A 13480-nucleotide genomic window follows, 5' to 3' on the forward strand; every position below is an offset into this window, starting at 1 on the left:
GGCTTACAGGACTGCTTACAAGTCTCCAATTGGTATGTCTCCATACCGGTTGGTATTTGGGAAAGCATGCCATCTTCCGGTTGAGTTAGAGCACAAGGCCATATGGGCTTTGAAGAAGTTAAATCTTCAGTGGGATGTTGCAGCAAATCTTCGGGTGAGCAACTCAATGAACTTGATGAGTTTTGGTTCCATGCTTATTCCAGCTCGTCCTTGTATAAGGACAAGATGAAGTACTGATATGACAAGTATTCCCGTAGCAAGGAATTCAAGGAAGGTGATTTGGTTCTTCTATTCAATTCTCGGTTACGACTGTTTCTGGGAAAGCTCAAGTCAAAATGGAGTGGCCCTTTTGAGGTGGTGCATGTAACTCCGTTTGGTGCTCTTGATTTGAAAAACAAAAGTGGTGAAATCTTCCGAGTTAATGGGCATCGAGTGAAGCACAATCTTGGCAAGTTTGATGAGCCACGTGGTGGCAATGATCCATCTCAAGTGATTGATGGTAACCTGCGTCGTGCCGCAACATTAAATCAGGCGCTTCTTGGGAGGCAACCCATGTGTTTTCTTCCTTTTGATTTACTTCTTAGTGTAGGATTTGTATTGGACTAACTGGTTGTGAGATGTGTGTAGAAATGTTTGATGCGCTACAGGACAATACTGGGCAAAATTTGGCTAAGGCTGTAACTGGACCGCTGACCGCGGTCAGCAGAAGCATTTCGTTGAGGCATAATTTGGTAGCGGACGCGGACTTTAAAAGTCTGAAATGAGACCTTTCTGAAGTTTCATCTGCGTCCGCGGAGGTTTTTTCGCGGTCAACGGAGAAGTTCCGCTGCCGCGTCTTATTTTTTGCTCTCAGTGGATATGTTGAATCGACATCCTTTCTGAAAGGTACAGCGCGGACCGCGGTGAAATTCTGCAGCGGCGCCAGGTAAGATTTGTGGGCCCCTGTTATTTAGTATAAATAGAAGGTCCTGGGACCTTTTACCCTTTTCGCTCCTTGAAATCTCAAAAGACTTTTTCTACTGTTCATCTGCCCTAAATCGCCCATTTGCACCACTCTAATTAGAAGTCCATTTCCAACACTAATTCAATCCACTGGTATGCACAAATCATAACATTGTTTCTTTATTTTGTTTTCTTTTCTTTTAGTTTAACTTCATCCTTTTTTCCTTTTAGTTTCAACTAGGGTTCATTGGTGTTAATTGAATTATGCTTAAATGGTTAGGGTTAATTAGTTAATACCTAGTAGAGGTCAGTGGTGTACATGATACCCGCTAATGATAAGAAAATTTGGAACCTTAAGATTGCCCAGTTAATTTGTGAGTTCCGCGGCCGCGGATGTTTTTCCGCGGTCAACGTTTATATGAAAAATTGAGTTTGAATTCCACGGACAGCAATGGAAAATACCGCTGTCAGCGGACCTATTTACGCTGAGGCGCTTCATTTTCCGTGGTCAGCGGAATTTATATTTAGAGAAGTATCACATTGAGTCCGCGACCGCGTTTGTTTTTCGCAGACAGCGATTCAACTTCTGCGGCCGCGCCCAAAATTCCGCGCTCAGCGGTTTCTAGATTCAAAGGATGGGTAGTCTGATACCCATTCCTCTGCGGCCGCGGACCTTTTTTCGTTGTCAGCGGTAATCATTCCGTGGCCGCCCTCCTTTTTCCGCTGTCAGCGGATCTGAGCTTCTGAAACACTGTCAACTTTTATTTGTTTTTCTTTACTGTTCTTTCAGCACCAATGCTAATGATCTTTCACAGATTGTGTATGCAGACAATGGTAAAATCTAGAGGTGGAAGCGAGAAACAAAAAGGGAGACCAGAGTCCTCCCAGGGTAGGGGACGAGGGAAAATCAAGTTACCCCTTGCAGTGTGACAATCAATTGGGAAAATGTGGAAGGATATCAAAGCTGCGGACAGAGCCTCATCTCACTCAGAGGGCAGTGACTATGTTCCTTCTTGGGAAGCCTCAGAGGGTGATTCCGTCCCTACTCATGTGCCGAACTTCTCAGGAAGATTCCAGTTGAGAGATGAGCCTACACCCCCTACTTCTCCTGCTTCTTCTACTTCTTCTGAATCGTCTGATGGCTTAGAGGAAAGTGGTGAATCTTCAGCATCAGCTTCTCCTCTAGTGTCTCCACCTAGACAGGAACCAATTAATGTACAGGCTGAGATCCCTCATGACGGGAGAGGTGGTGAAACCCAAACAGGAGGGTTGGAGAGGACAAGAAACCCGGTGGTGTGGTAGCAAAGATTTGTCAGTGAGCAAGCCTACCACAAATTTCAGGAGTGGTGGCCTCAAAGGTCACTCATACTTGAGCGTCAATTTATAGAAAGGGATCTTCTACCCCACAACCCCAGTGTGAAGCGGCAATTTGATGAAAGGGTGGGGTGGAAACACTTCATAAGCAAGCTGCCGGATGCTAATGAGCACTTAGTCAAGGAGTTTTATGCCAATGTCGCCCACATCAAAAAGGGCACATTTATGACTAAGGTGCGGAACCTGAAGATCAGATTTGATGGAAAAACTCTGAACGTCTATGCTGGGTTCAACGACGAGGATGAATCCTTGTATCTGGAGAAAGTGGTGATGGATCAGTCAGTCCGCCCGTGGTTGGCATCAGTGATTGCTCTCCCGTGGACTGCCCTTGCTTGGCTAACTCTTGGGGTACCAATCTACAGGAACACCCTAAGCTTCGAGGCGAAGGGTTGGGAGACGTTTGTGTGCAGCCGGTTAGACCCCACTACTCATGACAGTGACATGCCAGTCTCCCGGGCGATTATAATGGGGGCCATCATGGCGGGGTACCTGATCTATATCGGGAACATTATGTCCAGGGTGATCACTAGGGTGGTCAACAAAAATGAAAGCTCATACCCTTTCCCGAACTTCCTCACTATGTACCTGGAGGATCAGGAAGTTGAGGGAAGGGACTTTGATACGAAGGTGAAACCAAAGAGGCCATTCTCCTGGTACAACCTTCAGGGTTCCGACAACCCCAAGGCCAAGGGCAAAGCTACTACTTCCACTGGACAGTCTGAAGAGCCAGCAGTGGTGGCCACTGCCTCTGAGCCCTCCTCTACCATGCCACATACTTCCACAGGACCATCCACTTTAGTGCCTTCTTCATCAGCATACCGTCCGACTGCACATAGGGTTAACCAGACTCTCTCCAGCATCAACAATTGGATGCAGGCAGCTTCATCTAAGCTGTCTGCCATATCTAGCACAATGGCAGCTCAGTCCATTCCAGCTCAACCTAAGGTGCCCGCTTCAGTGGAGGAGTCTCTTCGGGAGCTTCTGGACAACCAGAAGAAGCTCCTGGACAACCAGAAGCTCATCATGGATGCTTTGGCAGATCAAGGAAAAGCAATCAAGGATTTGGACAAGCACACGAAGAAGCTGAAAAAGACTCGGGCCTCAAAGGAATCAGTGAAGCTGCTGAGAGGGGAGGTGGAAAAGATTAAATCAGCTGGCGACATCCCATTGGAGCTACTATGGGAGGAGCAAGTCCCAACAGCTCAGGCAGCACAGGCACCAGTGCAGGAGAGTGATAGAGAGCCCGTGAAGAGATGGATGATCGCTCAGCCTGATGATGTGGAGATTGAGCTGGAGGACCCTGATGGAGGCACCTCAGGTCAGCCACAAGACCCCGAGGGAGGTGACCCAGGGACTCAGCCACAGGACCCCATGCGGACAGAGGACTCATAGGGAGTTTTCTTTACTCTCTAACCCCTATTTGATCTTATTTTTGCTATTAGCATTGAGGATGATGCTAGTTTTTATTTGGGGGGTCGTCCTATTTTGATGATTTGATAATTGGATTGTGATTATGATACTGATTTTTCTTCATTATTATTTTTCACTTTTGGTATGTATATAACTGTACCATTTAGTTTTCACTTTTCGTTATTTTTCAAATTCGGTATGTATATAAAGTTACTTTTCCATGTATATGTTCATTCCCTCTTATGCATATTCGTCTCAATCCCCTTTTGTACATATTCAGCTTACTTTCCGTATTTTACTTTCTTTTGCAATTGTCCTTAATAGCATAGCTTCTTATTTCATTTAGTAACTTCTTTTTCAATTGGTAGCTTCTTACTTTTACAAGTTTTCGTGATCAATAAGCCTTTGGTTTTCTTAATGCCACGGTTCTTTCCAAAGGTGGAATTTGTGTGAACCGGGTGGCTCTTCCCGATGATGGATGGCATGGCAACCTTCTTAAGGGTTTGAGTCTGTTTTCTTTTTTGTTTTTGTGTAAATAGTAGCAAGTGAGAAAAAGCATCTCAAGCAAAGCTTCACTTGAGCCTAACACGTTTACCTTTGACCTTATGGTTAGAAATAAATTGATGTGTAAAGGATGGTGATAGTTGTGACCTTTAAACTCTTGTGTTGACTAAACAATCATCGAGTGGTTCTGCGGGACCATTTGTGTTGCTCAAATCTTAGCTAAGGTTGTTAGGGGCCCTCGACTCTGTCTCTTTAGCAATCCAATAGCTTGTGTGGTGAAGTATTGATTTGCAAATCCAAGTCCCGTGCCAATAAGTCTAGAACTTGCCCTGAATGTTTGTCTAGGCGAAATCCTAAGTGTAGCTCGACTTGAGAAATGATTATAGGCTCTCCTTTGATCCAAATTGAGACTTGAAAGCATCCATAGCCCACCAAATATGCTATCCCTAGTCAACCCCGTTGAGCCATAGCCCTTGTTTTTTTTTCCGATAACCATGATACAAGCCTTTATCCGTTGTAAAATGACCCTCTCTTGGCACCCGATCTTTCCTTAGCACAATCAGCAAAAGTATAAGTTTGGGGGGGGGGGGAGAGACGAGGAATGCAAAAGTGATAAGGCAAAAAGAAAAAGAAAGAAAAGCCAAAAAGTCAAAAAGAAAGTGAACAACGTAGAAAAATGAAGGGAGTCAATGAAAGAAAAGATGAAAGGTTTGGAATGATTAGAAAGGAGAAAAAAGATTGTCATGAACAAGAAAGAGTGACAATGTGCTATCTAGTCCCCCAGGGAAGAAGTAAATGACTCAAAGAGTCAAGAAAATATGAGCCAAAATGAAGAAAATGAAGTGCTTAAGGAAAGATGAAACCTACATAGACCGATATATCCTACCTTGAACCAAAAGCCTTCACTACATTCCCACAAAAGCCCTATTTGATTTCGAGTTGAGTGAGCTTACATTAGTGGTGACTCACATAAGGCGCAAGCTTATGGTACTTAGAGCCGGACTTGTGACCTTCCTTTGAGAGAGATGAGTGTATTTTCCACAATTCTCGTTCTGAGTGCTACAATCTAAAAGTGAGGTTTGCATATGGAGAGTCGAGGAGTATGAGTTTGGGTTCCACAATGACCAATGTATTAGAAAAAGTTTCCTTGATGAGTTGAGTCAACTCTTGATGCTTTTGTGTCGCACTATAGCCATGGTGCTAAAAAGGTTGTGTGTTGTTAATAATGTATTTGAGTTGAGGGTAATTGTTAGTCCCAATTGATGCTTGATGAGGTCACCTTAGGACAACTAAAATTTTCCTTTCTTTTATCTTGAGGAGGTGGAACTACTTTGTTTGCTTGAGGACAAGCAAAAGCTTAAGTTTGGGGGAGTTGATAACTAGGAATTCTAGCCTATTTTATGGTCCCTTTTGCTTAGGTTTTAGATTAAAAATGTGTACAAGCATTCCCGAAAGCTAACTTATTATGCTTGTTTGCAGTTTGGTCAAAAAGTTGCAAGAAAGTCATATCCAGCTCATAAAGGAGTGAAACCTGCACAAGTTCAAGCTGAGCCAAAAGCGCTGACAGCGAAGAAATAGTGCAGTCGCGGAATGTCCACCACTGAGGCGTTCTTAATTACGCTCTCAGTGGACTAGAGGTTCAGAGACAACAATTTTGGCTCAACAGACACTGCTGCCCGCGGTGAAATTGAGCGGCAACGGAATTACCCGACGCGGACGCGGTCCAAATTTTGCCCTCAGCGGAATTGAGAATCGAAGGACTAGAGATTGGAGCTCAATTGAAAAGCGCGGTCCACGAACATATTTCGCGGCCGCGGTTGAAGATAGCGCTGAGGCGGTTGCTTTTCCGCTCCCAGCGGAATCAAGTCCAGACCATGCTCAAAAGAGAAGAACCACGGTCCGCGCTTGCTTTTGTGCGGCCGCGGAAGTCTAAGCGCTGAGGCGACCAGTTTTTCGCTGTCAGCAGAATCTCTGTAGGGGCAATTTTGTTCAGAAAATTTAGCTGTATATAAATAGTTCTTTTTCAGATTTTTAGGGTATCTTTTGTTTTGTGGAGCACGTGAATAGCCACTTTTTGCCTTTTAGAGTAATTTTAGAGCATTGTTAACTATTAATCTTAGATTTTACTCTTGTAATTACTTTTTATGGCTTATATTTCATCTTCTCCTTTGATTTCTTCCTTGATTATGAGTAGCTAAACCCATTAGCTAGGGTTGTGACCTAACACTAGTGTGGGTATTTAATGGGTCTTCGATTTTAGGGCTTAATTGTTTATGGGTTAATGATATTTAGCTTGTTTCATGCTTTAATTGTTGAATTGGTGGTTGCAAACACTGATTCGTGCCTATTTGACTTAGACTCTTCTTCAGAAAGAGAGACTAAGTCTAGGAAATTCAGGCTAACAAGGAATTGGGGTGCATTCAAGAGATTTATAGCCCCAATTAAAGGGTTAAACCTAGAGATAGTAATACCCGACTTGAGCCAATTTTGCTTGCATTGTTTGAACACCCAATTGGGCTTGAGAAAGCCAATTAGGGCAAAGTCACTCAAACTACCGAGAGGTATAGAGTGAGTAATTATGTGTATTGGTTATATCATGATCCCAATTATAACAAGTTTGCCCTAAGTTTTAGACCCCGTTAGATACTCACCTAGGTGTAAGTCACTTCTCTAGTGCCTTTTTACCAATTAGAAAACCCTTACAAAAAAAATATTGTACTTAGATTATTTTCATCCTTCATTAGTGTTAAAAGTAGAATAGAAACCAAACAAAGCATTATTGGAAGTGCAACTAAGAACAATGCACATAGCTAGATTAGATAGAAGCCTAATTCCAAACTAATATTAGCTCTTTGTGGAAATCGATCCCGACCCCTCGGGTAAAAGCTGCATCGACCACTCTTGCCATTTTATAGTGGTATAGGGTTGGAGCCGATCAACGAACAATCCATTTACAGGGACCCTTCAGTCCCGAGTCTCGAAGCTAGAGAAGGAAGTGAGCACATTATATACCAAGCTTTTGAAATTATGGCCGCCGACCAATGCGAAGAACGGGCCCCATTCCCTCAACCTTGCCTATCTAATGCCTCGGTGATGGTCGCCACTAAAATGATTCGACATGGGTACAAGCCCAGAAAGGGGCTCGGGGTATCTTTACAAGGCATCACTGAGCCTATCACTTTGATCGCCAATGAGAAGTTCTTCGGCGTAGGTTTCCAAGCTATAAATACCGATAGAAAATGGGCTGATGAGCGCAAGGAAAATGGGTGTGTCCTACCCCATTCCATTCCGCATCTCGCCAAGTCATTTGTTAAACCCAAGTATGTAGAAGAAGAAGAAGAAGAAGAAGAAGAAGAAGAAGAAGAAGAAGAAGAGGCCTTCACGGCCGGAGAGATTGAGGATATTTGTGAAGACATAAAACAAATGTTGTATGAGTCTCACATGGTCCAGCCGGGGGAAGGCACGAGCATTGCTGAGGTGCTGTACATGGAACCAAATGCTAAGCTTCAGAATTGGAAGGCTACTCCATTCCCTGTCAGGCGGGAATCCCGGTAGTCCTGTCTTGCCATATTTTCTACATTACGAGTTATTTCAGGGTGTAACTCGAATGTTTTTACTTTATTGTCTTTTGATTTCGATACCCTCATATCTTCAATTCAAAGAAATGAAATCAATATTTCATCGTCAATGGATCTCTTCTTTTTCTTTATTCTGATTCTTGTTGTTTTTCTTATCTTTTTCTTTTTCAGTTCTAATAATGCGGACTTAAATAACATGACATGCTTGCAGACTTCATGCCCAGATCCTAAAATATTGTCTAACTGTGACATAATGAATCAAGAACCAGAATATGACGAAGATGAGGGTTTTAGGGAAATAAATCGAGAACTGGAATAATTTGCGAATAAGACTAAGCCAAACTTAAATGAAACCGAGCTAGTTAATTTGGGGCAGTCCAGAAGAGGTCCGGGAAACCATGATAAGCATTCACGCAGATAAAAGAACTAGAGATGCATTGATCCAACTTTTGTTTGAGTTCAAAGATGTGTTTTCATGGTCCTATGATGATATATCAGGGCAGAGTGTTGATTTGGTGGTACACAAATTTCCAACTTATCCCGGTTATCCACCCGTCCAACAAAAGCAAAGAAAGTTTAAAACGGACATCAGTGATAAGATCAAAGAAGAAGTCACCAAACAATTAAAAGCTGGTGTGATTCGTGTAGTCCGATACACCACATGGTTAGATAATGTGGTTCCAATGCCGAAGAAAGATGAGAAAACCCTAGTGTGTGTTGACTATCGGGATTTGAACAAGGAAAGACCCAAGGACAATTTTCCATTGCCAAATATTCATATCTTTGTTGACAATTGTGCCAAACACGAGATACAGTCTTTCGTGGATTGTTGTGCTGGGTACCACCAGGTTCTGATGGATGAAGACGATGCAGAAAAGACAACTTTCACCACACCGTGGGACACTTACTGTTACAGTGTCATGCCATTTGTTCTGAAGAATGTCGGGGCAACCTACATGCGAGCCACGACTGCAATCTTCCACGACATGATGCACAAGGAAATTGAGGTGTATGTGGATGATGTGATCATTAAATCTAGAACGCAGGAAGACCATGTGCAGGATTTGAGAAAGTTCTTTGAGCTTCTGCGCAGGTATGACTTGAAATTGAATCCAGCTAAATGTGCATTCGGAGTTCTATCTAGGAAACTTCTGGGGTTTATAGTCAGCCGGAGGGTTATCAAGTTAGATCCGACAAAGATAAAGTCTATCGGGATTTGCCACCTCCGAGAACCAAGAAAGAGGTCATGAGTCTGCTAGGGAGATTGAATTACATTAGCAGATTCATTGCGCAGCTCACTACCACTTGTGAACCCATATTCAAAATGTTAAAGAAAGACGCGTCGATCAAATGGATAGATGAGTGTCAAGAAGCTTTTGATAAAATCAAAGTATATCTGTCAAATTCGCTAGTATTGGTTCCACCTGAACCAGGAAGACCTTTGTTCTTGTACCTGACAGTCTTGGAAAATTCTTTCGTCTGTGTCCTCGGGCAACATGATGTGACCGGAAAGAGAGAGCAAGCCATATACTAACTGAGCAAGAAATTCACCAGCTATGAAGCTAAGTACACATTGTTGGAAAGAACTTGTTGCGCCCTAACTTGGATCGCCTAGAAGCTCAGACATTATCTGTTGGCCTACACCACATATCTCATAACCAGAATGGATCCTCTGAAGTACATATTCCAGAAACCAATGCCCACGGGGAGGTTGTCAAAATGGCAAATCCTGCTCACGGTAATGAAAGCCCAAGCCTTGGCGGATTATCTAGCTGAGAACCCGGTTGATGATGAGTACCGACCCCTAAGTACCTACTTTTCGGATGAGGAAGTAAACTCGATTGAAGTAATTTCAGAGGACACTAACCCTTGGAAAATGTTCTTTGATAGAGCTGTAAATGCAAAAGGTGTCGGGATTGGACAATTTTGATTTCGCCCACATGTCAACACTAACCAGCCACAACCAGGCTTCGATTCTTCTGTACAAACAACACCGCTGAGTATGAAGCCTGCATTATGGGCATGAATATGACAGTTGATCTGGATGTGGAGGAATTGTTAATCATGGGAGATTCTAATTTTATCATTCGGCAAGCCCAAGGTGAATGGAAAACTCGAGACATCAAGCTTATCCCTTACAGGCAACATGTTGAAGATCTCAGCAAACGGTTCAAGTCCGTCGAGTTTAGGTTTATTCCTCGATTCCACAATGAGTTAGCTGATGCATTAGCTACTTTGGCCTCAATGCTACCCTATCCGAGAAATGTCTATATTGACCCGCTGGAAATCCAAATTCGAGAAAGGCACGATTATTGTAATGCAATTGAAATAGAACTAGATGTTCAGCCATGGTATCATGATATCAAAAGATTTTTGAAAACAAACGAATATCTCGAGCAGGCCAGTAGAGATCAATAGAGAACTATCGGAAGGCTTGCCAGCAGTTTCCTTTTGAGTGGATAGGTCTTGTACAAAAGAAATCTAGATTTGAGTCTTTTGAGGTGCGTAGATGCTCGAGAAGCTAAAAAGATCATGAACGAAGTTCATTCGGGAGTATGTGGGCCTCACATGAACGGATATGTCCTTGCAAAGAGAATCCTCTGGGCAGGTTTTACTGGATGACTATGGAAAAGATTGCTTTAGTTTTGTCCGAAAGTGCCATCAGTGTCAGATACACAGTGACCTCATTCATGCACCGCCTTCAGAGTTGAATCCTATGTCAGCACTTTGGCCGTTCGTTGCCTGGGATATGGTTGTCATTGGGCCAATCAAGCCGAAAGCTTTAAATGGGCACAGATTCATCCTGGTTTCCATTGATTATTTCATAAAGTGGGTCGAAGTAGTCACTTTCAAAGCCGTTACCAAGAAAGCGGTGGTGGATTTTGTGCATTCCAACATTATTTGTCGGCTTGGTATTCCTAAAACTATCATTACCGATAATGCTGCGAATCTGAACAGCCATTTAATGAGGGAGGTACGCGAACAATTTAAGATTATGCATCGTAACTCTACCCCTTATCGGCCCAAAGCTAATGGTGCTGTTGAAGCTGCAAACAAGAATATCAAGAAGATCCTCAGGAAAATGATAAGTTCTATACAAAGGCATGAAAAACTGCCTTTGCACTACTGGGATATCACACCGTACGTACATCAGTTGGGGCCACGCCATATTTATTGGTTTATGGCACTGAAGCCATAATACCTGCATAAGTTGAGATTCCCTCTCTTCGAATCATTGTTAAAGCCGAGATCGAAGATGATGAATGGGTCAAGACCCGGTTGGAACAATAAACTATGATTGAAGAAAATCAGATGGCCGCAGTTTGCCAGGAAATTCGAACTGGGGCAACTCGTTCTGAGATGTATTCTCCCGCATCATGAAGAAGCAAAAGGAAAATTTTCTCCAAATTGGAAATGTCCGTAAATTATAAGAAGAGTGTTGCCGAAAGGAGCGCTGTATTTGGGAGACATTGAAGGAAATGACCCAGAAGCAACTGTCAATGCATATGCGGTCAAAAGGTATTATGTTTGACCCTTTTACGCAGCTTTAATGCTCTCTTATTAGGATGACGAATGCTTTCATTCACACTACCCCAAACACTACCAATCCTTGCAAACCCTTTGAGCCGGTTCCCTTTTTCTTTGGTTACCCTCTTTGGAACCTGAAAGTGTTATGAAAAAAAGAGAAAATAAAAAGAAAGAAAACAAAAGAAATCAAAAACATAAGTCCCTTGAACTACGTTCGACTTGATTCCGAAAGGATACGTAGGCAGCCTCTCATTGGGGTTCAGCAACACCAAAACAAAAATCAACATTTCCCCAAAGTTGAAATTGGGGCAGAAGTTATAATGATTCGGCGATGAGTTTGTCTGAAAGGTTCCAAAGTTGTAATTCAATCCGAATTCCATTAACCCAAATCATTTTCAAGTCCTTCCGATCGGTCGGCAAAGATGTTCAAGTTGGAGGATGCGATTACTTGGATCTGATACAACAAAATGAGAGAAATAAAATGAGAGTCTTATTGGTGAAAACCCTCACGGGCACCGTAAGGCGATGGTAAGTAGAGAAATTGAAATGAGAGAGTCTTGTTAGTAAAAACTCGCAAAGAGCACTATAAGGCGATGGTGAAAGAGAAATGAGAGAGGTCAGTTGGTGAAAACCCACAAAGGGCGCCACTGATCGAAAAGAGGATCCTTACAGCCATCGGTATTCGATAGAGTCCCGACAAGGTTTCTCGATTTTGAGGCATAAGTTGTGATAAATTTCTGAGAGTTGAACGGTTTACACAGATCGGACATCTAGTCCAAGAGGCATGTCATGTTCATTGAAGTCTGCATGCACTCCAGATAAGTCCTTCTTTCTTTTCTCTGAAAGGGATACCTTTCGTCTAAATTCATTTGTCCATTCCATTGTCTGTTTTTCTTTGAGCCCCTTTCGGTTTAACTCTGTTCCGAAACTAAGACAGAGAAGGGATGGAAAGACTAATTTACAAGGTTATCGCTTGATACGAGCTAATATGCGAAAAAGGCACCCAGCCTCGGCAGGGGCATCAAGTCGACTCCGACTGGCCATGGTGGCCGATGCTTCGAAATCAAAAACTCTTGAAAGAAGAAAATAAAAGTCAAATGCCCACAAAGGCAAAATAAAGTTGAACGTGACTAACCATCATGGTAAAGTTTGGAAAATCCAAAGGTTTCTCTAGAGCAAGAAATGAAACCGGTCTCTAGGAAACAACCAGTTGTAGTTGAAATCGACATCAAAGAAGCCAGCCAAGATCAAGTGATTGAAACACTCAAGGCCGCAAAACCAACCAACGTTTCAAACTGACAATTGTTATTTTTTTGAACCACAGGAAACAGGTGCAATCCAAAACAACTTTGCAAGAAGCAGGTGCAACCAAAAAGAAAGCGCGCAGAGACTAAAATAGCTCTGCAACAACAATAACCCCAAAAGGGAAGTTTTCTCCAAGTTCTTTCCCGCATTTTACTCATTCTCTTAAATAAAATTAAAAAGAAAAGAAGAAAGAAGGAAAAGAAAGAAAGTTCACAATCGTGTTAGTATAAGGTCTCCAATCCCTAGCTGCATTTTCCAACATAGTGTCCCCACTCCCTAGTTGACTTTATTTTTAGACATAAGGTCTCCACTCCCTAGTCTCCTTTTCCAACACAGGGTCTCCACTCCCTAGTTGATGTTTTATTTTAGACATAGGGTCTCCATTCCCTAGTCGTTTTCCAACATAGGGCCTCCACTCCCTAGTTAAAGTTATTTTAGGCATAGGGTCTCCACTCCCTAGTTTATTTTTCCAACATAGGGTCTCTACTCCCTAGTTGATTTTTATTTTTACACATAGGGTCTCCACTCCCTAGTCTCTTTTCCAACATAGGGTCTCCACTCCCTAGTTTATATTTTATTTTAGACATAGGGTCTCCACTCCCTAGTCTGCTTTTCCAACATAGGGTATCCACTCCCTAGTTGATTTTTATTTTTAGACATAGGGTCTCCACTCCCTAGTCTCTTTTCTAACATAGGGTCTCCACTCCCTAGTTGACGTTTTATTTCAGACATATGGTCTCTACTCCCTATTCTCTTCTCCAACATAGGGTCTCCACTCCCTAGTTGATGTTTATTTTTAGACATAGGATCTCCATTCCTAGTCTCTTTTCCAACATAGG

The 13480-nt window shown here is 42.6% G+C and overlaps 1 protein-coding gene across 1 annotated transcript; it reads left to right on the forward strand.

Annotated features, from left to right (window-relative positions):
• Positions 1-9836: 9836 nt before the first annotated feature.
• On the forward strand, positions 9837-10226 carry LOC109240361. The gene has a single exon (XM_019406992.1). The coding sequence runs from the start codon at positions 9837-9839 to the stop codon at positions 10224-10226; it is 390 nt and encodes a 129-aa protein (XP_019262537.1).
• The last annotated feature ends 3254 nt before the right edge of the window (positions 10227-13480 follow it).

Source organism: Nicotiana attenuata, unplaced genomic scaffold (genome assembly GCF_001879085.1).
Source record: "Nicotiana attenuata strain UT unplaced genomic scaffold, NIATTr2, whole genome shotgun sequence".
NCBI lineage: Eukaryota > Viridiplantae > Streptophyta > Magnoliopsida > Solanales > Solanaceae > Nicotiana > Nicotiana attenuata.